Genomic DNA, 27,932 nt, shown 5'->3' with positions numbered 1-27,932 from the left:
CCCAAATTAGAAATATCATCGTTTTGGATAGATGTGGTCACCTCATTATGGCTGTGTAAGGAAGCTTCGCAGCTCAGCCGTGTAGTAGTCCATGATTACTTTCTTTCTCTTTCCCTGCACAAGTTTTTACTTTCCTGGTGTTGATTATTGTCATTTTTGTTTGCGTAGTCTCCTAGGTTCCTATTACCAGTTTATCTAAAAATGCTCCCTGAGAGGTGTAAATTTCCTCTTGGTATGTTTAGATGCTTCAGGTACGCTATCATTTTTATCTTCTTGATGAAAATGTCTTGTGGAATCTTCGAACCTGCTGTGATCTGGACAGGTTGCCTCTGTGCCTGATGCATCACTGTCATCCTAGGATCCCTTTTTTACTGTCATCTTGAGGATTCTCTTTGGGTCTTGATTTGGATCTTATCTCTTCTACCCTCTTTCTTGTATGCATTATTCCTTCATTTTAGTGAAGCACGTCTTCTAATAGCTTCTTGAGAAAAAGTGCGTAAGAGGTAAGTTTTTTGAGACTTTGTCTGAAAATGTTTTCATTGACTACTCAAACCTAACTTACAGATTAGCTAGGAACAGAAGTGTAGATTGAAAATAATTTTCCTTTAGAATTTTGAAAGCTTTGCTCCATTGTTGTCTTACTGCGGTTGAGCAGTCCAGTGACATTCTGACTCTTGTTTCTTTGTCCAAAACATGTTCTTTCTCTTGGGAAGTTTTTTTGTCTTCAAAGTTCTGATGTTTCATAGTACGTTTGGCTGTGAGTCTGTTTTCATTCATTGCATATGGACTTGAGGGACCCTTCTTATCTAGGGGCTCCTCCCATCATGTCCTTCAGTTCAGGGAAATTTTCTTGTATTTTATTGGTCCTCTCCTTTCCATTAACTTCTTTCTCTTCTCTAATGTCTTTATTCAGACATTGGAACTTTTAGACTGGTACTCTAATTTTTTTTTTTCTCTTCGGTTTTCCATGTCTTTTGGGAGATTTCCTCACCTTTATTTTCCAAGTCTTCTGTCTTCTATTTAACTTTTAATTTCTTCTTCTTATATCTTATTATTATATTTTTACTTCTAAGAGGGATTTTTGTTCTTGGACTCTTAAATTTTTTGAGATTCCCTTCTTCCTGTATACTGTATGTCTCTATCCTCCAAGTTACTTTCTCCAGGTTTTTGGCACCTATCTTTGTTTTAGAGGCCCTCCTCAAGTGTCTGGTGATTCCAACCTTCCAGTGTTCCACTGGAAATTTTATGTACCCTGGTGGGTCTCGTTTACTGTGGGCTTTAAGTAGGGTGATCTGGCTAGCCTGTTCTTTGGGAGAATCTCTGAGGTCAGTATTTTTAGTTCTGATCACATTCTGGAAAGAAAGTATCATCTACTAATGTTCTGGGGCTGGGTTGGAGAAGTGGGTCTTGGAGGTCTCAACATTCAGCATGTATACTTCCGTTTACGCTTACTGTTTGCAGTACACTTCCATTCCTTTCAGCTGTGCCTGTATCCCTCAAGTAAGAGGCCTTATTTTTCCCTTTTCTGAAAAGTTTGCAGTTTTCTGCTGGGTTGTGTGGAGAGTCATATGTGCAGAGTGGGGGAGAGTATCAGATATATAAATCGCTTCCAAAACAGACTTTCAAGGGACCTTCCTATTTTCACTCTCATCTCCCAGGGTGTCAGGTATGGCCAATCCCTGAGACTTTTAGGGGTAATGTAGAGAAAATTGGATATTTTTTTGGCTTTTCCCACTTTTGGCTTAGGATTCAACTTTTCTTTGGTCTGCTAAGTCAGTTATCACTTGTACATCTGCTTTCTAGCTTCCAACATTTCTCCCATTATTTTTTTTCCTAGTGGTTTATGTCTTTTTCTTTTTTTTTTATAATCCTTTAACTGTATTTTTGTGAGATTTGGGGTGGGATTAGAGGCTACATTAAACCCTGTCCTATTATTCAGCACTGATTTTATTTCTTCACAGTTTGAGTTCACTTTTTAAATATTTATTTTGCTTTCCTAGGTGCCGACCTTTACAGTTTCAGCCATCAAAATCTCACAAGAAGGTTTTGAAAAAAATGTTGAAATTTCTGGCTAAAGGGGAAATTTCAAAAGGAAATTGTGAGGGTAAGATGAGATGGGGGTCTAAAAACTGTTTACCTCAAATAGATGTTTCTTTCCAAGGTTCTCACTTTCAGTCATTTCTTAGATAGGGGAAGGAGGTCCAATACAATCAGGTACTACTGTTACTCTGATGATGATGACTGCTCTTAGCACTGCTGTTACTGTTACCGCTGGCCCCCAAATCAAGGATATGGGGAATATATGCCAGGGAAAGTCTAGTTTGGGAAGAAGAAAGGACCATTTTAAAGATGTGATTTCCTGGAGTTTATTGAAATTTTAGTTTTCACAATTCTTCGAGAACTTTTAATTTTATTTGATCCTAATAATACCCTTATGAAGTAAGTAGAAAGTGATACTGTCTCTGAAGAAATAGATGCTTATCTGCAACTCACACAAGATTGCATAATCACAATGCTGAGTGAAGCTCAGAGTTTCCATGTTTGAGTAAGGTTTTTAGTAAATTATATTGCCTGAAGTTGTCTCTTGTTTTCAGATGAATTCTGAATTGTGAGTGGATTTCCTAAAAGATCATTAGTAACATTTAATTAACTTGGGTTACAGATACTTTGCTTTTTCAGTGTTTTTGCTGCCTTTTTTTTTTTTTTAATGTTTTCCTATAGGCACTACCTAATACATGACCATAAGAATAGGGAATGCCACCCATTCTTAGAGCTCTTTCTCACTTCTGCCATAGGAAATGCCTAACTCTGGGAGCCTCCCACCCCTGTCTTAGCTTGTTACTTCATTCCCCAAGTATGTTTTGAATGCCTGCGATGTTCTAGTCCCTCTTTTAAGCACTGGAGATACAGTGGCCAGCAAAACAGGTTTGTTCTTTGCCCTCGTGCACTGTGCTTAACAGAGCAGAACTCAGGACAACTTGGAGCCGACTTGGCAGCAGAGAGGCCAGAAGGCTCTGGGTCATACTGGAAATGTCAGAATTCTGGTGTAACTCTGTTTAGTGTTGTCAGTATATAACCTTAAAGGTTAAACAGATTTTCGTGGTTAGTCATTATGCAGTTTTTTTCAGCAGCCAGGAATCATGTTCTGAGTTTCAAAAATTAATACTTAGATAAGTTTTGAGGATGCTGTCCATTAGTAAATTGAGGATGGCCTGTTTTTTTATGTGGCTTTTACATTTGGTTTTTTATTTGACTTGTTGTAGGCTTCTAAATTATTTATGTCTGCACTCAGTTCATAGGAGTGATGTACTCATTAGGGTAAGAGACTAAACAGCTGTAACAAAGAGACACCAAAATGCGGTGACTAAAAAATGATAGAAGTCTGTTTCTTTCCTCACGTAACAGTCCAGTGTGGGTGTTCCAGGTCGGCCTGCAGCCCTGCTCCCCCCCTCCCCTCCCCCCACCCCCGCCATTCTGGGATTCGGTTCAACATGTGATTTTCAAGGTTGCTCTGGTTTTTACTAATCGAGCCAGTGGGGAGGGGAAAGGGCGGAAGTTCAGGGTTACAAATTTCCTTTAAAACAAGTGAGGCAAAATTGAACATGTCAGTTTGGTTCTGTTCCATTGGCGAGAGCTTGATTACACCTTGTGAAGGGACTGACACGCTCCCTTGCCAGGGTGCCACAGTCTTAACCGCAGCCCTGACCTTGGAAGATGGGAGAATGGATCTGGTGGACACGCAGTCGTCTCTGCCACATTGGATAAAAGGGGGCTTTTTTTTCCTGTGTGTATTTTAATTGTGTCAGATGGCCTGGCTGATGGACTTTGATCTGTTTTGATTTATAGATGAGCCCATGGAGCCCACCATGGAGGATGCCGTTGCCAGTGACTTTGCATTAATAAATAAATTGGATATACAGTGTGACCTTAAAACGCTCGGTGATGACCTCAAAGAGAGCTTAAAGAGTGAAGAGAAGAAGAAAGGAAAGAGCTCAGAGAGGGAAGAATCTAATGAGTTAATCCAGTCACAAGATATGGAAGAGAAGTTGGACTCTGGTGAACCATCACATTCAGTAAAAGTGCATACAGCTCCTCAGCCAGGTATTGAAAGTTTGTTATCAGGCCATATTAAAGTCGTATTAAATAATTTTCTTTGTGCTTGAGACATTGTAATCCCTGGGCGCTCTCATGAGCCAAAAAAGTGAATTACTCATGAAATCTGTGAAATAGATCCCTGTTTTATATACCTTATTATTATCTGGATTTAGGTGAACAAATTGTTTAAAAAACCTGAAATAATAGCCTTATTATCCCCTAACACAGACATTCTAAAAGAGTTCCATTTATTTTTACTACCTTAAGGCCTTAGAGGTTTGAGAATAAAATTTTTGTCAGTGAGAGGGTATGGTGCTAAACATTTTTATTTTTAGTGTTAAATGAGACAAAGTAAGTTTTAGATATTATGTCTGACATATAGACATTGTGAAATTCTTCACTTTATCATTAGATTTCTTTATGCAATCAAAATTAATTAAAAAAAATAAAAAAAAATTAATTTTAGTTTGAAAACTTCCAGATTAAAAAGAAAAATTTCCAGGGCGTTCCTTGGTGGGCCTAGTGGTTAGGATTCCAGGCTTTCCTTGCCGTGGCCCAGGTTCAGTCCCTGGTTGGGGAACTGAGATTCTGCAAGCTGCTCAGCCAAAAAAAAAAAAAAAAAAAAATTTCCACATGTTGCTATTTAATCTCACCTTTAATAAGGTGAGACTTCTTTCTGTATTATCACTTATAAAAGAATTTCTCCAGCGTTAAATGGATTTATTATATATATGTGTGCACATATGTATGACTCTTTCAAAATTATTTCATTAAATGTAAATTTGCATAGTTATTCTTCAGTTCTTGAGTTTGTTCTTATATTTATTTATACAAAATCCAAGGGAGAGACTTTTTAATATTATTTTAGTTTTTTGTTTAAAAGTTACATGTGTTAAAGCACAGAAATCTTTGCGTTTTTACTGAATAGTTTTTTTTTTTTTTGGTGGTACGCGGGCCTCTCACTGTTGTGGCCTCTCCCGTTGCTGAGCACAGGCTCTGGACGTGCAGGCTCAGCGGCCATGGCTCACGGGCCCAGCCGCTCCGCGGCATGTGGGATCTTCCTGGACTGGGACACGAACCCATGTCCCCTGCCTCAGCAGGCGGACTCTCAACCACTGCGCCACCAGGGAAGCCTGCCCTTTTTTTTTAATCTAAAAATCTCATGGCATTTAAATTGTTTGTCCGAGATTTCATCCTAATTGATAAGAATAGTCCAGTAAAATATTTTGAATGGTTTAGATCGTTTCTTTCAACTCTTACTCTCTTGGGCATTAGAGTCGGTCAGTTTGTTTACCATTTTTAGATGTTATTATAAAAATTACTTATAGTTTATAAAATTTGAAAAACCTTCATTTTGGAGAATTTCAGAGACAAATGTAGACTGAATATTGTAATGAATTTCCAGGTACCCTTCCCTCATTTGAAACAATTATTGAGTCATGATGTCCACTCTTTTTTTTCTTCTAGTTTTATTGAGTTATAATTGACATACGGCACTGTATAAGTTTAAGGTGTACAGCATAATGATCTGACTTACATCGTGAAGTGATTCTCACAATAAGTTCAGTGAATATCCATCGTCTCAGATGGGTACAAAATTAAAGAAATAGAAAAAAAATTTTTTTGTTGTGAAGAGAACTCAGGATTTACTCTCTGAACAGCTTTCATCTATAAGATACGGCCGTGTTCATTATATTTATCATGTTGTACATTACATCTCAAGTAGTGATATTATCTTACAGCTGGAAATTTATACCTGTTGACTTGCCTTCATCCAGTCTCCCCCTTGACCACAAATCTGATCTCTTTTTCTATGAGCTTGTTTGTTTGTTTGTTTGTTTGTTTTTGAAATGATTGGCCATTCTTACTCTTCCAGTATTGTATTGAAGCAAATTCCAGACATTATATCATGCTGTATTTCAGAATGCATCTCTAAAAACTAAGTACTTTAAAAAACATTCACAATACCGTTATTGCACCTAAGTAAAATTCCTTAATGTTGCTGAATATCCATTATTTAAATTTCTAATTTTTTTTTGTCTTTCTTTTTTTTTTACTTTTATTTTATTTATTTATTTTTGGCTGCGTTGGGTCTTTATTGCTGTGCGGGCTTTCTCTAGTTGTGTTGAGCGGGGGCTACTACTCTTCGTTGCGGTGCGCGGGCATCTCATTGCGGTGGTTTCTCTTGTTGCGGAGCATGGGCTCTAGGCGCACAGGCTTCAGTAGTTGTGACTTGCGAGCTCTAGAGCGCAGGCTCAGTAGTTGTGGCACATCGGCTTAGTTGCTCTGCGGCATGTGGGATCTTCCCGGACCAGGGATCGAACCCGTGTCCCGTGTCCCCTGCATTGGCAGGCGGATTCTTAACCACTGCGCCACCAGGGAAGTCCCAGGTGTACTGATTTTATACTGATGATCTGTTTTCTTTCTGCTGAAGGAATTTATTGATTTGGGGAAATCTGTATCCCCTAAATAAACTGAAATCCTAATTTGCTGCCCATTGCAGTTTGCAGTGTGACAGTACATAAATATAGTGTGAAACAATCACAGTAAGGATTGCTTAGTCCAGTGAATTAATTAGTGTAAAAATGACGTAGGTGGTCTTTCATTAAAATACTGAAAAGTTGTTTCTCAGTTCACTCTAGATAGTTTTATAATTTGTTCATAATTTTAAAACTTTGGTAGGAATGTAATTTTGAGTAGCTGTTAGGAAATGCAGGTATTTTTCCTTATTACTATTTACGGGATGTTGATAGGTGAAATGAAACATTGTTTTAGGTATTGCTGATACATATAATAGCTAATAAAAATAGATGACCCTTTTTTTTAATTGGAGTGTAATTGCTTTACAATGTTATGTTTTTGCTGTGTGATGAAGTGAATCAGCTATATGTATACCTACACCCCCTTCCCTCTTGGACCTCCCTCCCACTCCACCCCCCATTCCACCCATCTAGGTCGTCACAGAGCACCGAGCTGAGCTTCCTGTGCTTTATAGCATGTTCCCGCTATCTATTTTACGCATGGTAGTGTATATATGTCAATCCTAATCTCTCAATTCGTCCCACCCTCCTCTTCCCCCCGCTGTGTCCACATGTCTGTTCTCTACGTCTATGTCTCTATTCCTGCCCTGCAAATAGGTTCATCTGTACCAAAAAATAGATGACCCTTAATTGAACAGTGGATATAGTTTTACGAGCTGCACATGCATTAACACATTTAATCTTTAGGAACTCCACCGTTAGGACTGGTTATTATCTTTCTTGTACAGACGAAGAAACTTGCCCAAGGTCATCTAGCCAGGTGTGACAGAGCTCACCTCAGGTAGCCCATGTCAGCGTGTGTGCTCTTGACCAACAGGCTGTTGTGCCTCTCAGGACAAATTTGAGAAAAGACGCATTCCCTGGCCAAAGAAAATTAATTCTCTAAGGCAACAGAGTGATGGCTAATGATGGAATTCGTTTTTTGTTATTGGTTTATTAGACTCATTCAGAGTTTTTTTTTAATAGGTAAATTTTGTTTTTAGTTGGAAAACATGTAGTGAAGTTGTATTATATGGTCTCACTATCACTGTTTTCTCATCAAATTAGTTTCTTTTGACCAGGTCTTGGTCTCTGACAAGTCCCTTAACACTCTACGTCTTAATTTTCTTCTCTGTAAAATTGACTTTTATATGATTTGTGAATACTGTTTCAGGATCCTAAATTTTTAAAAAAGCGTTTTTCTTTATTTAATTAGTGGCTTTTAAAAAAATTACAAAGTTATGTTTAGTGTTAGAAAAATTGGAGAAAAGAGAACACTACAAAAAAAAAGGAGGAGGAAAGTCCTTTTTTTAAATTTCTAAACCCAAGTAAAATGACTGTTAACATGGGGATATATTTCTTTCCAGGCTTTTTCCTAAATATTTTAATTATATATATTTATACATAATGTTTTCTTTTTAATAAATTTATTTTATTTATTTACTTTTGGCTGCTTTGGTTCTCTCTTGCTGTGCGTGGCTTTCTCTAGTTGCGGCGAGTGGGGACTACTCTTCGTTCTGGTACGCAGGCTTCTCATTGCAGTGGCTTCTCTTGTTGCAGAGCATGGGCTCTAGGCACGTGGGCTTCAGTAGTTGTGGCTTGTGGGCTCTAGAGCGCAGGCACAGTAGTTGTGGCGCACGGACTTAGTTGCTCCGCGGCATGTGGGACCTTCCCAGGCCAGGGCTGGAACCCACGTCCCTTGCATTGTCAGGTGGATTCTTAACCACTGTGCCATCAGGGAAGCCCATGTTTTAACATTGAATAATGACAAATCCCCTAAAATTTCTACAGCATTTAAAATGGCTGTTTGATATTCTGTTGCTTATTTTAAAAATTGTGTAATTCTATAATTGAGCATTTAGATTACTTTGAGGTTTTCATTTGTGTTCATTATTTGCCTCTATCTCTTATGATTTTCTTGGGATAGATTCCTTGAAAACAACTTCCTAGATTGAAGGGTACTCACTAAAATTTGTGGTTTATAATAGTAAAAATTGTTATATTTTAAAGGATTATCAGTTTGATATTTGCTCTTTTAATTAAAACAAAACTCAAATTGGAGCAAAACTAATGAGACACCCCCCCCCGCCCCAGTTAGATAGAGAAGGACACAAATATCTTGAACTAAGCAAGGATATTTTTTCATTAAAAAAAACCTGCCGGAGTATGTTCTGGGATCAGTCCTCATTTACACCTGGTTCCTAAGCATTTATCTCTGTCACCAGTGATAAATGCTTAGGTTTCAGAGAAATGTCCCTCAGAAATGGGCTGGAGACAGCAGTGTCGTGAAGCAGAAGGTATTTGATTATGTTCCTTTTACAAAGGCAGAGAAGTGGATGAATATGTAAAAGAAAATGTTTCAACAATAAGAGCTGCCTGAAAAGTTTCTGTTACTATTTACTTTCTCTGGCAGTTCTTCTTCGAAGGTAGAATTTAAAGATCAACTTAGGGGTCTACACCATGAGCCTCTGAAACGTCTACCCGAAGCTAACCTAACAGTTGGAACTGTTTGTACTGATTTTGTGGAACCTTTGAGACCTTTAAAAAATATTTCTAGAGCCAAAAGTGATTGGTCTAATATTTTGAAATTCTTTTTTAGGCAAAGGGGCAGATTTGAGTAAGCCTCCATGTCGAAAAGCAAAGGAAATCCGGAAAGAAAGGAAAAGGTTAAAACTCATGCAGCAGAACCCAGGTGGAGAACTGGAGGGTTTCCAGGTTCGGTGTCAGCCACCGTCTTTGTTCCCACCAAAGGCTAAATCCAACCAGCCCAAGTCACTTGAAGATTTAATTTTTGAATCTTTACCAGAGAGTGCATCACACAAGTTTGAGGTACTTTGGAAGGTGTTTTTTGTTTGTTTGTTAGCTACTTTGTTTTTTTTCACTTGAGATCATATGGTTGATGTTTTGCTGTTTATATAATGGGAAATTAAAGTGAATTGGGATGGAGTGGCATTTATATTTACTAAGTTAATTGGTACTTTAGAAAAACTTTTTTGTTTTTCTTTAGGATTTAAAAAGTAGGCAATTGGCTACTAAAGTTGTGAAAATTCTAGTTTTAGTGTGTTGTTATTTGAGGTACTCTGGCTTTTTGTATCTCTTGATTGAAATTTAGTAGAGTGAAAAATAAAAGATACTGTTTTAAAATTTCATTTTTGGCAGCTTTGGTTTAGGTAGTGAAAGAGAATAGATCACAGTAGGCAAATCACTGTTTCATCCATTCTCATTTTATGATCTTGATCAAGGCAGCAAATGGTATTACATATGCAAGCCAGCAGTTAGGAATTAACTAAACAGTCCTAAATGTACTACTATAATCATCTCATTAATTCCCCCCAAACCAATTTAGGCATAGTGTGAATATGCCTAGTCTTAAGAGTATTCCTCTTATTTTTCCCAAATTGATTTATATTTCAGGTGAAGTCTAGATTTTTCAGTATTAGTTTGGTATATTTATAAAATTTTTTTCTAAAACATTAGCCATAATGATTTTATTATATTCTCCTACCTGATTAATAACTGGTCAGCCTTTGAATTTACAGCTTAATATAATCTAAGAGCATCACTTATCACTGAAAAACCTGATATTAAACATTTACTTTGGTGCAGTTTAAATCTTAGGACAATATATATTATCAGATATAAGTGTTAACAACTTTGACTGTTACAATTCCTTGGCTACTCTGTTTTGGTATTGACTTTCTCCTTCCCAAATCGTAAGGAGAATGGAACACACTATTGAATACTTAAAATAGTTTATCAAGAGGTTTTTATCTTTTGATCAAATAGTAATGTATTCAGGGCACCAGGCACACCTAATATAACAGTTCTTCAGTAGGCACCTTTTACTTTTTTAATGTAATGATATCCAGGATGGATAGATTTTTGTTATCCCCTGGGTGTCACTCTTTCATGAGAGCAACTACTTCTCGTGGCACAAGAAGTTTCCAGTTGGAAACAAGAAGTTTCCAATTACGCCTTTCTATTGTATTACATTTGATTTCGTGTTTTACTCTTCTATTTTGCTAACATATTTTAACTGGTTAGTAAATAACGTTAAAATAAATGTTAGCCATTACTATGTACAATTACTGCTTTTAATGCATCCTCATTTTAGATATGAGGAAACTAAGGCGCAGAGAAGTTAATTTATTTACTTGACTAAAATGGTGCCTTTAAGATTTGAGTAAAGGGAATCTGACCTTAGAGTCTTCATTTTAAACTATGCCATGAAAGAGGAACACTTCTTGAGGGTTGTCTTTTACACTTATAGAAAAAAGTTGTAAGTTTAGAGTCAATGATGCATGAAAGAGTGTCCAAAAAATATATTCACATTTTCAGTCTTTTGGATTGTTTTACTGAAGGTGAGTTGTGTACAGCTAATATTAAAGAGTATTTATTTGTGTCTGTGTCTTGAGTGCCAGAAGTATTCTACTGTTTTACGATAGAGGCAGTCTTACATAATTCAGTCAGTCTAAGAGCTTAGTCTTAGAATTTGGACAGGATCCTCTGCCTTCTTAATGAGTCTATAATTTGGAGAAATAACTTCTTTTCTTTATTCACTAACTGGTTGATTTTTAATGTTAAAATATTACCGTTATATGTTCATGCTTTAGTATTTATATTGGAACTTTGGGGCTTTTTTGGGTGGGAATAACTTAATGCATATTCCATGGAATAAATAAATGAATTAATGAACATTGTTTTTTAACTCCTTCTGAAGGTGAGGGTGGTGAGATCATCTCCACCAAGTTCTCAGTTCAAAGCCACATTTCAGGAGTCTTACCAGGTCTATAAACGCTACCAGATGGTTGTTCACAAGGACCCACCTGATAAACCAACTGTGAGCCAGGTCAGCAGGCCAAGTGTAATTTTTCTGTGCAAACGCAACTTTCCCCTCTATTTGATATCACTGTGTGAATTCTTGGTTTATTTGTGGTACATTTAGTTTATATTCAATTTGCAGTGTATCTGCAAAGAGATAGGACCATGGAACACTGGACATTCTGAAAGTGCAGATTTTACCTGATGCCATGTCAAGAGCCTTTCATGTATAATTTCAGAATGGAAAGTAAAATGAAGTATCTCTATTTAAAGTCACTGTGTTTAGATGCATTTATTTAAGAGTTAGTGAAAAGGCGATCTCTAAGTTAAAATATTTATGAGAAAAAAGTAAAAAAAAACCCCACTATATGGTAGGCATACTTTGTACAACACAGTTAATATGCTTTATCTCCATTTAAAAGTCGTGTAGAAAAAGTTCATAACAAATAAATTACTCTTCGTTGATGTACTACCCATACACAACTGAGTGGGACTAGAAAAGTAAGATAGTAGAATGTTTTAATTGAAGTCCTCATATACTTATAATTTTACAAATCAAATTACCCAAGAAAAATCTGGAAGGGGAAAAAGTTTAAAACCCTTAATATAAGTAGAGGTGACACAGGTAGTGGCAATTAACGTGAGGAGCAATATTGACTCTGCTGTATGCAGAGAACCACAACAGGTAGATAAAAAAAAAAAAAAAAAAGAAATTGTCCCGGCCCTTGTGAGTTTAAATTTTTCATAAATATTGGTGCACAGTTCGTGCTTCACGCTCCGTGCTAGTCAACCTGTCCCTAGGTTTATTCGTTTTATAGAAATTCCAGCGCTGAGCTTTGGAAGTGGATTTGCGGAGATCTTACTCTAGCCTCACCTTCAGAAGCATATCATCAGGTAGAGGTGTTTCAGTAGCGTTTGCTTGTATCTTCCTTGCTCTGAAGGTGAGGCTAGTACCTGTCTCCTTTGAGGACCCCGAGTTCAAGTCGTCCTTCAGCCAGTCATTTTCTTTATATGTCAAGTATCAAATGGCCATACACCAGGACCTGCCTGATGAATGTGGGAAGACCGAGGTACCTTTTGCTAAATGTTTTTTTTGCTAAAGGTTGTCTATGAAGAAGCATAATATCAATATATAACCTTCTTATTCCATTTTCTTATCTGTTAAGTAGAGTTGATGATCCTTACATTGTGTACTACTGAACTTTTGTGAAAACAAGTTATACATGTGATCATTTTAAATCCCTCAGAAAAAAAGATATGTTTTTACTCAGTGTTCTCTCCAGGAACCTAAGTGTATTGTGTTTACACGTCAGTCATTGGGCTAAGACAGCAGACGTCACTGAGTGCTCTTTGTGCCAGACGGTGCCACAGCACACAGGGAGGAGTCTCTGTCTTCAAGGAATTGATGGTCAAACGGGAAAGACGGACCAATAAACAAATATATCTTAAGAAGAAGCATGTGGGAAAAAGCTGAATGTGTTGAGGTTACATAGAGCATCATTTAACATGCATTTATTGAGGGCCTGTATTTTCCAGCTGGAGATATTTAGATGAATAAGAGATTGCATACTTTCCACAGTCGGACAGTGATGTTTTGGAAGAAAGATGACAACAGATGCAGAAGGATTGAAGTTTTGATTTTTTGGGTTTTTTTTTAATGACATAGGATGTGTTAGCTTAAAAGAGATGATTAATAAGGCAGGAGTTAATGCTGCATGTTCCCTGAGAGAATGCTGACTTCTGGGTCTTGCAGAGCCTTTCTCGGTAAAGTGTGGTCTGCAGACCAACAGCATCAGCGTCACCAGGAATGCAGACTCTCATGTCTCCCTTTAGACCTACTGAATCACAATCTGCGTTTTGAACTAGGTCTCCAGGTGATACATGTGCACATTCCGATTTGAGAAGTGCTTCCATAAGTTCCCCGTTGAGACCTATAGCTGTGGGTGGTAGCATTTACAGATAAGGATTCTGAAAGGTGCAAGAAGTTCCCCTTGATATTCCCAGGAGGTCTTAATTCCTTTCTGAACGTTATTCTTTCCTACTACCCTTGAGATTCTGGCCTTGTGCCTGCCTGCTTACCAGGTATGGATAGTTGGGCCAAAACACCCTGACATGTTTGATGTGTTCCCGGGAACCCCCTCACCCCCTTTTGGGCTTCAGGCCTCTGGTGGAGTCCATTCTTGCAGACCTAGTTCAGTGCGAAAGTTCATAGTCGTAATTGGGGAGACAGATGGGTAAGCAGTTCCAGTGCTGTTGGATTAGTAAGGAAAGCCACCTTAGTGTGGGACTGGAGGCTAGGGAGGTTTTTCTGAAGGAAGTGACATCGGAGCCAAGTCTGAAAAGATGAGTGCCACTTAACATCTGGACAGGCTCTAGGGCAGTGTTCTGTATTTAGGCATAAGGTATGATTGAGGCTTTTTTAAAAAGGCTTAAATTTACATTCACTATCATTGGTAGTACTGAACTCTGGGTACATGATTTGACCTTGTGTTTAAATAGAAATACATAATGGATTTCTTTATTGTAGCCAAATAGTTTTGCTTTAATGATTCATTTTATAGTATCACATGCTTATAGCAAATTCATACAGGTGGGAAAGTTTGTATAAACTATCATAAACTTTCCCACCAGTATGAATTTTCTGTGTTTAGTACTTTGATTTCATACAAGTGAGTATATTTGGCTTTGATAAATTCTTTTACTTTATTCATAGCATTTTATTTACCTGACATCTAACTGAATTCATATGGAGTTTTCAGAGACATTTGAAGTGATGTTATTTTTCACATGGGCGAATTTGTTATCTCACTGAATGTAGTTCCTAAGAAATAACATGAAATAACATTTTGTAAGTCAGGACTCTGTACTGTGCTTTTTTCTTTATATTAGCCTTATTGAGGTGTAATTCACATGCCATTATAAGTCACCCATTTAAAGTATATGATTCAGGGGTTTTTAGTATATTCACAGAGTCGTGCAACCATCCTCACTAGCGCCAGAGTATTTTCATCATCCCCAGAAGAAGCCCCATTCCCACAGTGGTCACTCCTCGTTTATTTCCCAGACACCCCAGCTCCAGGCAGCCATATTCCACTTTCTGTCTCTGGATTTCCTTAGTCTACAATCAGTATTGTACAGTTCATATAAATGAAATTGTACAATGCTGGTCTCTTGTTGACTGGCTTCTTTCTCTTAGCATAATGTTTTCAAGGTTCATCCATGTTGTAGCATGTGTCAGTACGTCATTCCATTTTATGGCTCAATTAATATTTCATTGTATGGCTATACCAAATTTTGTTTCTCTTTTCATCCATTGATGGACTTTTGGGTTGTTTTCATTTTGGGGCTTTTATAGAAAGTTTTGCTATGGACATTTGTGGACAAGTATTTATGTGGACATATGTTTTCATTTCTCTGGGGTGTATACCTAGGAGTGGAATTGCTAGGTCATAGGGTAACTCTGTGTTTACCTATTGAGGAAGTGCCAGCCTGTTTTTCAAAGTGCGACACCTTTTTAAATTCCCATCAGAAGTATGCAAGGGTTCCACTTTCTCCACATGCTCAGCCACACTCGTTTATTCCTTTATTATTATTTTTTTTTAATTTTAGCCATCCTAGTTGGTGTGAAGTGGTTATCTCATTGAGGTTTTTTTTGGTCTGCTCTGCGAGGCTTGTGGGATTTTAGTTCCCCGACCAGGGATTGAACCTGGGCCACAGCAGTGAAAGCGCCTAACCCCTGGACCACCAGGGAGTTCCCTCATTGAGGTTTTGATTTGCAGTTCCCTGATGGCTACTTATGTTGAGCATTTTTCATGTGTTTTTTGGCAATTTGTATATTTTCTTTGAAGAAATGTCTATTCACATTTTTTGCCCATTTATAATTTTTTGCCCATTTTTAAGGGACTAGATACAAGTCCCTTATCACATATGTGATTAGAAATATTTTTTTCATTCTGTGGATTATCTATATCTCTAGTAGGATTTTTTATTTTACAATCTGTTTTGTCTGATATTGGTATAGCCATTACGTCTTCTTCTGGTTCCTGTTTGCATGATAACTTCTATACCATCCTTTTTATCTTCAATCTCTTTGTGTCTTTGAGTTTCAAGTGTGTCTTTTTTAGACACCATATATTTGGATCTTTTTTTTTTAATTTGGAGGGAGAACAGTCTCTCCCACTTAGTTGAAGTGTTTAATCCGTCCAATATTTAATGTTGTTATTGATAGAGTTGGATTTATGTCTTCATTTAACTTTTCTTCTATGTTTCATGTCTTTGTTCTTTTATTTCTTTACTACTTCCTTTTGCATTAAATGAGTATTTTCTAGGGTAACATTTCAATTCCTTTAATGATTTTTTCACTATATATTTTTGAGGTGTAGTAGCTGCTCTAGGGCTTACCATATACATCTTGACTCACAGGAGTGACTACAGATTTATACTAACTTGATTCCAGTGAGGTATAAAAATGTTACTCCTGCTGAGCTCTAGTCCCTCCTCCCCCTTTTTGTGCTATTTATAACATATATGTTATAAACTCAATATATGTTATAATTATTACCTTATATGATTTTATGTCTTTTATAAAGCTGAGAAGAGGAATAGGAACAGGTGTTTGTTTATAATTTGTTAAAATTAACCTGACTTTCCATTTCTGGTTCTGTTCATTTGTTCCTGTGGATCTGAGTTACTATCTAATACAATTTTCTTACTGTAGTTCAGCTTTGTTCCCATCCACCTTCCTTATGATGCTATTGTCAAATATCTTACTTTTCTATATGTTATAGTACCAACAGTACAATTATACACATACTGTTTTGTACAATTGCTTTTAAAATCAGTTCAGAGAAGAAAGAATACACACGTGTTTGAGAAGCCTCTGACGTCACGCCCTGGGGCCTCAGCCGTGGTCGTTGCACAGTCCCCCTGGGATGACGGTGGTCTTACTAGTGTTCTCTTTGTCACCTTCCCTGATGGCTCTGTTAAGGTGTTTTAGCTCTGTTGGTTTCACATCCAGCTCTTAGGCTCTACCAATTGCGGACTGTTTACCGTATTTTCAGCAGTGCCCCAGGGCATTAATTGCTCCATAGTTTGATTTATTAAATTTAGTCCCCTTTGCAGCAGCAGTTTTTGAGGCCCATCTTTGAGGTTTGTTCTGACCCCAGGAGGGCTCTTCTTCACTGTCTCCTTTCCTGTTTCTATGGTAAACCAGCTGGCCTATGGTTTAGCTTGTTGCCCTCATGGAACTACTAGCCTCCTCTTAGATGCTTCCACCAAGATCTCCATTGTTTTCAAGACTTCCCCTGGGCTTGAGCTTCCCTCTGTCCCAGATGCAGTCCCGATTGCTGAGCTCTCTGTTCTGTGGCCTGCCCTCTTGAGCCCCTTTGTGCCACTGCTCCGGAGCTGCGGGCAGGGACGGTGGCTCATTTCCCTTGGAGTGACACCTCTGCTTCATGAGCAGCGCTGGGCAGGAGCTAGGCCCTACTTCTGGTCTTCTCTGGGTAGATGATTAAGTTTTGGACTCATTAACAGGGAATTTTAAGGCCTTTGAGCTGCCCTAGTGATAGTTCTGTTTAGGGAGACGGTCACTGCTGTAGATGAGTCCTTCACCTGCCATGTTTTCATCCTAGAAATTCTTTCTTCACTTGGCAGACTCTTGCTCGCAGGTAGAGAGTAAGTGCTCTGTCTGTGGGGCTGGCTGCCTAGACGATCTGATTTGGACATGCTGCTTTGCTTCTCAGGCTCGAAGTGAGGCGTTTTATACTGAAGGGACCTAATTCTTGTCATGGAGTACAAATAGTAGTTTTCCCTTGTACCTGGCTACGGTTTCTACCTGAGGAACCAGCCAGTGTTCCTGTGCTCAGAGGCAGAAAGAGAAGCCAAAAAAGTCCTCCTTTGAAAAGTTCAAATGATGTCCCGACCTGCTTTACGGGCTCCATGCAGCAGCTCACTGTGTTGTGGTTTTGTCAATATAATGGGCCAAACTAATTTAATTATGATCAAGATTAAGAAAATCCATTTTTGCTTTTGTTGTTGTAAACCATTTGAAGTAAAAAACAGTCAACATACTAACTTGGGAACTTTAAGTAACCATATAAATGCATAAAATCCATTTTTACTCTGTTGGTGACCGTAAAATAAAATCGTTTAAACACCCCAAAAAGTAGGTTATTCTTTGAGAGATTTGATGAGAATATAAATAAATATAGATTGCTTTGATATGCAGAATAGCAAGTCAGTTCTTTTTAGTAACATCTTTAGAAAAACAGCACATAATTGCAGACGGTGAGATGGCATAGGATTTAGTAAATTATTCTATATGTTTGTTTCTATTACTGTTTTCAATCATTCAGGTAGATACCAGATTTTCAGAAAATAATACTATCTAGATAAAATAAAACAGGAGTAATTTGTCACCTATCTTTTGTATAATACAATATAAAGCCAGCATTTAATAATCTTTGTTTTTCAAAATATCAGTAATTCCATATGATATAAACATGGGATTTTTAGCTGAAATTTTATTGTTATATTTTAGAAAACAGCGTTATCTAATAATGTTTATTAAGTGCCAGTTGATCTCAGCTCTTCTAAACTATTTGAAGAACAGGCTGTAACCATAGCTCCAGTAGTCTCATCACAATTCTGAGGCATCGACTAAATTGTTTTCCAAATTTTATTAAGGACTTTCAAACATAAAGGAAAATTGAGAGAATAGTATACTGACCCCCTGGTACCCATCACCTGGATTCAGCAGTGGTTAGTTTTCAGTGTTTGCTTTATCTTTTCTTGTGGGTTGAATCATTTTAATTTAGATTATGCATCATGACATTTTACTCCTAAAGTCTTTAGCGTACGTCTCTGAAAAAATAAGATGTGCTGCTTCAAAATGCAATGTCATTATCACATGTAAGAAAACTGATGATTCGTAAATATCATCTAATATCTGTCTCATTTAAAAAAATTTCCCATTTAAAAAAAAATCAGTATCCAGTCTAGGTTCGTAGATTACATTTAGCTGTATATTAGTTTATATTTTTCAAATTGTATAATAGCTTCTACCTTTCAACTATTTTTTGTGATACTGCCTTGTTTTTTCAACTTTTTATTTTGAAACTTCTGAAATTTATGAACAGAAAAGTTGAAAGAATACAGTGAACACCCACATACTGTTCACTAAGGTTCACTGGTTGTTAATAACTTTTGTGAAATTTGCTTTGTCATCTTTTCTTTACTGGAACCATTTGAAAGTAAGCTGTGGGTATTATAACACTTCACCTGTAAGTACTAAGCATGCATCTCCTAAAATAAGTATATTCTCATGTAACCACAATGTTTATCATTCCTAAAAAATTAACAGAAATTTTATAACATCATAATCCATATTCAGATGTTCCCAATTATACCCAAAATACCTAGAAAGCTTTTTTTAGAAAAATACTAGATCCAGCAAGGTTCCTGCCTTGAATGCAGTATTATATTTATGCTGTGTTTGTAATATGGCTGTTACGTTTCCTAAGTCTTTTTAAATTTTTTTCTTCCTCATGACATATTTTACAAGAGTGTAGGCCAGTTGTTTTTAGAATGTCCTTTATTCCGTATTTGTTTCTAGTGATCAGATTCAGCCTACGTGTTTTTAGGTGTAGGTGATATGTACTTTCTAAAAAAACACTTTTATTGAAGTACATAGTTTCATACAGGAAAATACACATAGGTGTTCAGATAGATGAATTTTCCTAAATTGGACTCACCCTTGTTCAGAGGCTCTCAGATCACGAAATTGACGACTGCCAGCCCCTCAGAGCCCCCTCTCATCCTTTTCCCGTCACTGCCAGTACTTTCTTGACTTGAAAGACTGCAGATTAGTTTTGCCTGTTTTGTACTTTAAGTTGAATCACGTGTGTACTCTTTTGCTTGTGGTTTCTTTTGCTCAACATTATATTGAGTGCAATTCATCTGCATTTTTGGGTGTTGTAGATTGTTCAGTCTCATAGCTGTATACTGTTCTAGTTATGAATATACCATAATTTATCCATTTCTACTGTTAATGGGAATGTGAGCAGCTCCTGGTTTGGGGCCACTATGAATAGTGCTGCATGTGTACATCCTTTTACATGTCTTTTGGTAAACATATGGGCCCATTTCTGTTGGGTATACACCTAGGATAGAATTGCTGTCATTAGGTATGCAGATGTTCAACTTTTAGATATTGCCAGTTTTATCTAGGGGTTAGGCCATGTTTTTTGTCCTGCTGTATCATATCAGGCAGCACATAATGTCAGGCTGCCCTGTATTTGTGCTGCCAGGTCTGCTCACTTAGATGGATGGCAGCCATCAGATCTTTTTATTGTTAAGTGCCATTTTCACCTTTGTAATTAGATCTTTCCATTGTAAAGGCACATTACTCACTATTTAAAAAGTGAGCTGTGGGATGATATTGGTACTTTTGAGAGATTTTGAAAAATCTCTGTCCCAATCACCTATCGTCCAGCCATTTTATCATCCTTTGGTGTTTCTTGCCTGAATCAGTTAGGGGAAGGTGGGAGGGGCTGCACAATGGTGATTTATCTAATTGTTTTATTTTCTTCTACATTTATTATCTGAAATTACTATCTTCTGTAAAGAAGAGCTTTATCTTCATTTACCTCCCCTTCCCCCGCCCCCCATCATTTTTCCTTCTGGTATCACTGTGGGCTCATGGATTTAAAATTTTTTCGATTATAATCCATTCCTATCTTTTTTTTTTATGCTTAAATTGTACCAAATTTGGCCAGTAGGATTCCCCTCAAGGGAGTCTTTAAGTATCTATTCCCTTTTTATCTGGTTCAATAAGATGTTCCAGACTAATGTGTTTTTCTTCTTCTGGGTTTGGAATCAGCCTTTCTCCAGTGAGTCCTAGCTCCTTTTAGTGGAGAATGGTATTTTTGTGCCTAAATCAGGATGCTAGTTACGCTCTTTAGGTACATGACAGTGGCTTCTGAAAGTCCAGGCCAGTTATCTTAAAGAATGTCCCACATTCTGTATTTGTCCGAATCTTTCCTCCTGGTCTAATTTAGCTTCTTTGTTGCCCATATTTCCCGTAGACTGAAAATTAAGTCTAAACCTTGATTCAGGTTAAACAGTTTTGACAGATACGCTTCATAGGTGATTTTGTGTACATCGTATCATGTCAGAAGTTATATAATGATGGGTTGTCCCAATATTGATGCTAATTTCAAACACTAGGTTAAGGAGGTAACGTCTAGGTGTCTTCATTGTAAGGATAAGATTTTCCCTGTGTTTAGCAAGTTATCTGTAGGAGAGTTACTTCTGCACAGATGAATGTCCCCTTCGTCAACAGCCTTTCATCTCGTGGTTTTAGTATCCACTGATGATCTTTGTTTTTTTTGTTTGGTACGCGGGCCTCTCACTGTCGTGGCCTCTCCCGTTGCGGAGCACAGGCTCCGGACGCGCAGGCTCAGCGGCCATGGCCCACGGGCCCAGCCGCTCCACGGCATGTGGGATCCTCCCGGACCGGGGCACGAACCCGTGTCCCCTGCATCGGCAGGCGGGCTCTCAACCACTGCACCACCAGGGAAGCCCTGGAGTTGGCTTCTTAATTTAATTTTAGTTTTTAATAGGTGATACATTTACATAGTTCCAAAGACAAAACTACAGAAAGAGAGATTCACTTAAAGTCCCCTTTGCAATATCCCCTCTACCCTGTCCCCTACCCTCTGGTAATAACCATTTTGATTAGTGTCTGTTTTTTTTTTTTTATTATAAATAAGTTTATTTTTGGCTGTGTTGGGTCTTCGGTGATGCACGAGGGCTTTCTCTAGTTGTGGCAAGCGGGGGCTACTCTTTGTTGCGGTGCGTGGGCTTCTCATCTCGGTGGTTTCTGTTGTTGCAGAGCACGGGTTCTAGGCACACGGCCTCAGTAATTGTGGCTCACAGGCTCTAGAGCGCAGGCTCAGTAGTTGTGGCGCATGGGCTTAGTTGCTCCACGGCATGTGGGATCTTCTCGGACTGGGGCTCGAACCCATGTCCCCTGCACTGGCAGGCGGATTCCTAACCACTGCACCACCAGGGAAGCCCCTAGTGTCTGGTTTGTCCTTCTAGAGTTTTGTTTGTTTTTCCAAAAATAAACAAATACATATGAATATGCTTATTTTTCCTCCTTTCTTTCACCAAGAAGAGCATTCTGCGTACACTCTTTGGCACCTTTCTTCTCTAAAAACATATCCTAGGGATTCCTCTCCTATGATATCATAGAGATCGCCCTCATTCTTTGTTTTTTCAACCACATATTTTTTCTTGAGTGGACATACGATAGTTTATTCAAGCAATCTCCTATTAAGATTGGCTTGTTTCTAATCTTTTGCTGTTATAGGTAGTATAATTTTGTCATTTTGCATTTGTGTGAAGGTGTACTTTTTTGCTTGATCTGACATAGTACATCAAAAGACAAAAGCTCATAGAATTTTGCTAGATATTGCCACATTTCCTCCACAGTTGTACTCTTCTGTGCTCCAGAGTATGAGAGTGCCTTTCTCCACAGCACCCCCAAAAGAGCGTAGTATCAAACTTTTGTCAAGTTTTTTTTTTTTTTTGTATCCTTGATTAATTTTTAAAGTATTGAAAAGATGTTAGGAAGAGTGTCTTATTTTGGATAACTTCTGTGATCATAGGCTGAAATGTGTATAAAGTATTTTGTTTTGTAGTTCACTTTATATAGTTTAATGAAACAGGTGAGAGACTGATGCTGGTGGTAACACAGAAGTGGAAGAGAGTAAGCAAAAAGGTTCTAAGGGGTGATGAAGATGACATACTGTTATTATCCCTAATAACCAGGAATATTATTAACAACGTAAATTATGAGGCTTAAAAATGATCTTTCTGAGAGTATGCTTAATGACTCATCACACTTTTCTCCATGAGAATATGAATCTTCCTTGTTAAATTGAGTGACTGAATCCAGGTTATTGCCTTAATAAAATATTTAAGCAGCGAGAAATTAGACCCTGTCTGGTCTATAAGAAGTCTGCTTGCACTAAAGAGGCAGGCTTACATGCCCCTTTTTCCTCCTCATTGCAGAGTAAACATGTTATGTGATTTTGTGTGTATATGTGTGTGTATCATATCATAGTTGCATTGTTTTAGGATTAAAGGAAATTTGATTTAAATTTTAGAGAAATATATATTCCTATCTCTCCTTTTTATGTGAGGTCGAGTCTTTTACCTGAAACGTAGTTAGGGGGTATAGAAAGTAAACCTGGCTTGAGTGATGTGCTCATAAGTCACTGTGTGGCAGTGTATTGGACGTGTCTAGTGTCATGCAGGGAGGGCCCTCTGGTGGCATCATTGTTACGTACCCCCTCTTCATTGCTGACCACCCCTGTGGCTAGGGTGAGGGCCTGGACAGCAGCTCTCATGGGCTGTGACTCCTCTGACTTTATTCTTCTTCCATTGTGTTGACAAGAACCCTTCTTGAACTGTTTGTTCTGTGGCTTTGTTATCTGCAGTGGACACCTGCCTACTTTTAGTAAGTCCCTATTATAGGTCTGTACTACAAAGGATTTCCTTTTGTGAGCATGCCGTTCTCTATCTAATTAAACAGCGGAGGTTCTCAGGCTTCATGGTCACCCGCGTTCCGTGTTTTCATTTTCCCTTCTACTATGTCACACATTCACAAGTTAGTGACAAGAAAACATAATCATGGGAGATGAAAATAGTTTATCACCTGCTAGATGTCTTTGTCAACACTGGAGCCACTTTTCTGGCATAGATTACAGAGCCCATCATCTTAGTTTCTGTTCAGATTGTTTAAAACACAGCAATCTTTGAATCCATGGATGAAGATAGTGGAGGTGTTATCCTAGGCGACAAGTACTCAATTGAATAACGCCGGACAGTTATTCTCTATTTGTTTGTAGATAGTCATAACATTGACAATGTTACTTACCATTTACTGTTTTTTAAAGAAATATTTAAAAGGCTTCTTTAAAAGAAAAAGATGAACAAACTTTGTTTTTTAGAGTAGTTTTAGGTTAAAAGGCTTTTTTGGAAAGAAGTTCACATGTTATTTGAAAGACATATCACTAGGATTAATAAATCTGAATTTTATATTTTTACTTTAATTTTCTAAAAAAAACTTTTGAATTGAAAATTTCAAGCGTTCATAGGGTAGAGATAATAGTTCAGTGAACCCCGTATGCCCGTCGCTCAGCTTCTGCACTGTCAGCACTTAGCCTTATTTCCCCTTGCCACTTTTTGTTTGTTGTCCCTGAAATTATGCTCTTTTACCTATACATACTTTAATTTCTCTTTGCTTATTCCATCAGGTGATCTTGTATAAATTTAAAAATTACAGTGATTGAGGTATTTCAGGCTACTGTGCTTTCCCAGAAAGCACTGTTTTCTAAACTGGTTCAGAGAATTTACTGTGAGAGACTCACATATTAGGAGACCTCTACTTCTGAGGGATATTTATTTTGGGGAAAGTTATCTTATATTCAGGCATAAATGATTAGACAGTAAGTGTGGTAAAGAAAAGTTTGCCATGGGTCCCTTCTGACCCCATGGAGCCATGAAAGGTGGGAGAATACCGGACGGTTGTCTCACTCCAGCCACCAGGTGGTGCTGTAGATCTGGAACAGGTTTGTTCCTTCGTCCAGGCTCAGTCCTATCCCAGTGTGGGATGTGTGTTTACAGCCTATGAAGTATGGATAATGCTTTTCTTCTGCCATTTATAAGAATTAGTTTGCATTGATTGAGGCATTGAATATGATAATTACAAGTGATTCTTTGCTTGTTAAAGATTTAAGTATTTTCTGGAACTTAACCTAGAGAAGCTTTCAGATTCATTTTTCCTTCTTAAGAGCCTTACTCTATGTATATGAAAATATTGAATAACAACTTATATTTAGAAAATTATTCACTGTATCATGCTGACCTCTTCCTTCAATTATGCAAAGAAACCAGACAACCATGTATAGGATAGGCATATACTATTTTATAAATATCTGTCATAATGAACAGAATTTGAATGATGGCTAGGTGTGAGCATTTTGAAATTTTTAAGATACTTTTTAAGCCTACTTTCTTGAGTAAAGTAGAGGGCCTAGGCAATATTTGTACAGTTCGATCAAAAAAACCACTTTTTATGAGTAGCTCCTAAGTCAGGGCACTTTTGTATTGTAGTCTGTCTTAAGGTATGTTGCCAGACATTTGTTACTAATAGTAGTTAAATTACCAAGATTTTAAAATCATTTACTTAAATAAATTTAGAGAAGAGGCCACAGTTTTATCCTCATGATAATGTTAATTCTGAGGGAGATGCAAAGGGGTAGAGTTAAACTAACGCTGGGGACATTTTTTCTTAAAGTTTCTTTTGTTTAATAATTTCCAAAACTTGTCTCAGATCAGATCATAAAATCATAGCATCATACAACATTAGAGATGGAAGGACCTTTGTGATTGTGTAGATGGTATAGGTTCACTTCTCTTACTTAGAGAATTAATTTGTCTAAGATAATATGGGTGGTTAGTGGCAGAGCAATGATTCCAAATTTAAGTGCTTTTTACGCTAGACCATGGTGTTGTCATTTGAAGATGTAAAAGTGGGCCTAAATAGTTAACATAGAATAACTGACACCAGTGAATGAAATGTTCAACATAAGCAAATTTTCCAAATAATTGAAACATTTTTATTGTTAAAATTTTATGTCCAAATGTATTGTGTTCTTCCCTGCCTTCTCACACAGAATACTGAGCAGGACTTGTCTTGATAATGACTTGCATATTCCCTCCAGAGTGTTCTGCTCTTACAGTACTTCTGTGTACCACATGCCCTCAGACTACAGCTTTTTTCTGTAAAGTTACTCTTTTCATCTTTTTTTGCTCTTCTTTTTTTGCGGTACGCGGGCCTCTCACTGTTGTGGCCTCTCCCGTTGTGGAGCACAGGCTCCGGACGCGCAGGCTCAGCGGCCATGGCTCACAGGCCCAGCGGCTCCGCGGCATGTGGAATCTTCCCGGACCGGGGCACAAACCCGTGTCCCCTGCATCGGCAGGCGGACTCTCAACCACTGTGCCACCAGGGAAGCCCTTTGCTCTTCTTTTTGCTGTCAGTTTTTACTGTGTTAGTTTGTCTGGTTTTGGCATTCTTGCCTTTTCTAATTTGTGGTTTCTTAATGTGTTTGTTAAAATATTTATTGAGCATATACTGTGTGCTGGGTAGTGTCTGAGTGGCATTTGCTACAGTTAGCAAATGAGTGGATAAATCAGATGAAGATCCCGTGCTCTTGTGGAGTTCACATTCTCGGGTGGGAAGGAGTGGCCAGGGATAGTCATTAAAGAGTAAGCACCCTGGAGGCTTCCCTGGTGGCGCAGTGGTTGGGAGTCCGCCTGCCGATGTGGGGGCACGGGATCGTGCCCGGGTCTGGGGGAATCCCACATGCCGCGGGGCGGCTGGGCCCGTGAGCCATGGCCGCTGAGCCTGTGTGTCCGGACCCTGTGCTCCGCAAAGGGAGAGGCCATAGCGGTGGGAGGCCCGCGTACCGCCAAAAAAAAAAAAAAAAAAAGAGTAAGCACCCCGAATGAGCAAATTACCCAGTAGTGTTAAATGTTAAGGAAGAGAAGAGCAGGTGTAAAGGGAGGAGTGGCTGTATTAGTTACTGGCTTGGAAACTAGATCACCAAGTTTACTGTTTGTAAAGTAATAGTGAAGGGGAAAATGGCAAAGGGAGTTGGAGGGATTCTTTTGCAAGTTGGGAGCATAAGCATTAGGACATGCCTTTTTGAGTCCTCATTTTAACCTTTATTGCTTTCTTCTGGGATTTGAATGTCTGAAATTCTAGAGTAGTTTGATAATTGACCTCTAGTTAAGGTATAACAATATAACAGTAACCATTATAGTTAATATGTACATATTTATATTGTCTTCTGGAAGCTGAGGAATGAGACAGTGAAGCAGGATGTTTGGTGTCAAATGGAACGTGTGGCATGAAGTGGACGTTGATACTTGATTAACCAGCTGCAGTAGGGGAGATGAGCCCTGTGATGAATGATCTGGTTTGAACAGTGTGAAGATGACACCAGTACTAGGAGACAGCGCTTGTGTGTTTATAATTTTAGACATTTTGGGTGAGAATACTGATGACAGGAAGGCTGAGTAGCATCACGTGTGACGTGTGGACTCTGATCAGGCACTCTTGCCTTAACTCTCATCTTTTCCACTTATTACCTGTGCGGCTTTGAGCAGGTTCCTGCTCCCTCTGCTTTCTGCTCTTCAGGTTCCTCATTTGTAAACTTGGGGGGAACATCACATGGGGTTTGTTGTGAGGATTAAGTCAAGGTAAAGGTGCTTGGCTAAATAATCTTTGACTAAACTTGAGATGGTAGGATGGGGATGATGATAAACCATTAGGAAGCATCAGAGACACCAAGGTCAAGGGCAAACAAGTGATACTTCTGGTCTATCCAGCCAACATTTGCAAATTAAATTTTTCTTTGTTGTTTGTTTTTCCATTTAATTCTTATATCTGTTTGAATTAAAAGATCTTATATGTTTTAAATTTTAATATTAAATTAGAATCGGTTCTTTCAGAGGAAAAACGTAGTAATACTCAAAACCGTTCAGTTTGGTTCATCAATATGTGATTTTAGTCTTTAAAATACTATTATACCACATAAAATCTATAAAACGTGTTATTTGGTGAAGCTATATATGTATATTTCTTGATCGCTTTGCTGAGAACTGGAAACAAAGGAACTGTGGACGTTCCTGTGCCTTAACTCTGGCGATGGAGCTCCTTGCTTATTCTGTGACTAGAGCTCTCCTTTTGAAAAATTAGCTATATTGTATTAAACTACCATAATCTGTGGTATACTTTGTGCTCTAAACCAACTTATAAAATACTCTGTCAGAGTCAGAAGGAATATACAATTCCGAGTGCCAGGAATGGAGTAGATGCCTAGTGAACATTCATTGAATGAATGGGCAACTGAGTTGACTAGTTTTAAGAAACAGCTGGATGGAAGCAACCTAAATGCCTATCGACAGACGAATGGATAAAGAAGATGTGACACATATATACAATGGAATATTACTCAGCCATAAAAAGGAACAAAATTGAGTCATTTGTTGAGACGTGGATGGATCTAGAGACTGTCATACAGAGTGAAATAAGTCACAAAGAGAAAAACAAATATCGTATATTAACGCATGTATGTGGAACCTAGAAAAATGGTACAGATGAACTGGTTTGCAGGGCAGAAGTTGAGACACAGATGTAGAGAACAAACGTATGGACACCAAGGGGGGAAAACCCTGGTGGGATGGGGATGGTGGTGTGCTGGATTGGGCGATTGGGATTGACATGTATACACTGATGTGTATAAAATTGATGACTAATAAGAACCTGCAGTATAAACAAACAAACAAACAAAAGAAACAGCTGGAGGGCTTCCTTGGTGGTGCAGTGGTTAAGAATCCGCCTGCCAACGCAGGGTACACAGG

The 27,932-nt window shown here is 38.1% G+C and overlaps 1 protein-coding gene across 13 annotated transcripts in view; it reads left to right on the top strand.

Moving 5' to 3' along the window:
* ATE1 (arginyltransferase 1) overlaps nt 1–27,932 on the top strand; it is a 155,551-nt gene that overhangs the window by 7,377 nt on the left and 120,242 nt on the right. For 7 of the 13 annotated variants that reach the window (XR_009536173.1, XM_060126737.1, XM_060126739.1 and 4 more), the window contains 5 exons: nt 2,001–2,104; nt 3,847–4,101; nt 9,214–9,443; nt 11,335–11,463; nt 12,377–12,505. Coding sequence is in view for 12 of the 13 variants with exons in the window: in XM_060126737.1 (XP_059982720.1) it covers nt 2,001–2,104; nt 3,847–4,101; nt 9,214–9,443; nt 11,335–11,463; nt 12,377–12,505 (847 nt within the window). In the remaining variant the exon portion in view is untranslated. The remainder of the gene's footprint in view (nt 1–2,000; nt 2,105–3,846; nt 4,102–9,213; nt 9,444–11,334; nt 11,464–12,376; nt 12,506–27,932) is intronic. The other 6 variants (XM_060126743.1, XM_060126741.1, XM_060126747.1 and 3 more) reach the window with 3 other exon arrangements.

Source organism: Lagenorhynchus albirostris, chromosome 16 (genome assembly GCF_949774975.1).
Source record: "Lagenorhynchus albirostris chromosome 16, mLagAlb1.1, whole genome shotgun sequence".
Classification (NCBI taxonomy): Eukaryota; Metazoa; Chordata; class Mammalia; order Artiodactyla; family Delphinidae; genus Lagenorhynchus; species Lagenorhynchus albirostris.
This window is presented reverse-complemented; position numbering and strand designations above follow the sequence as displayed.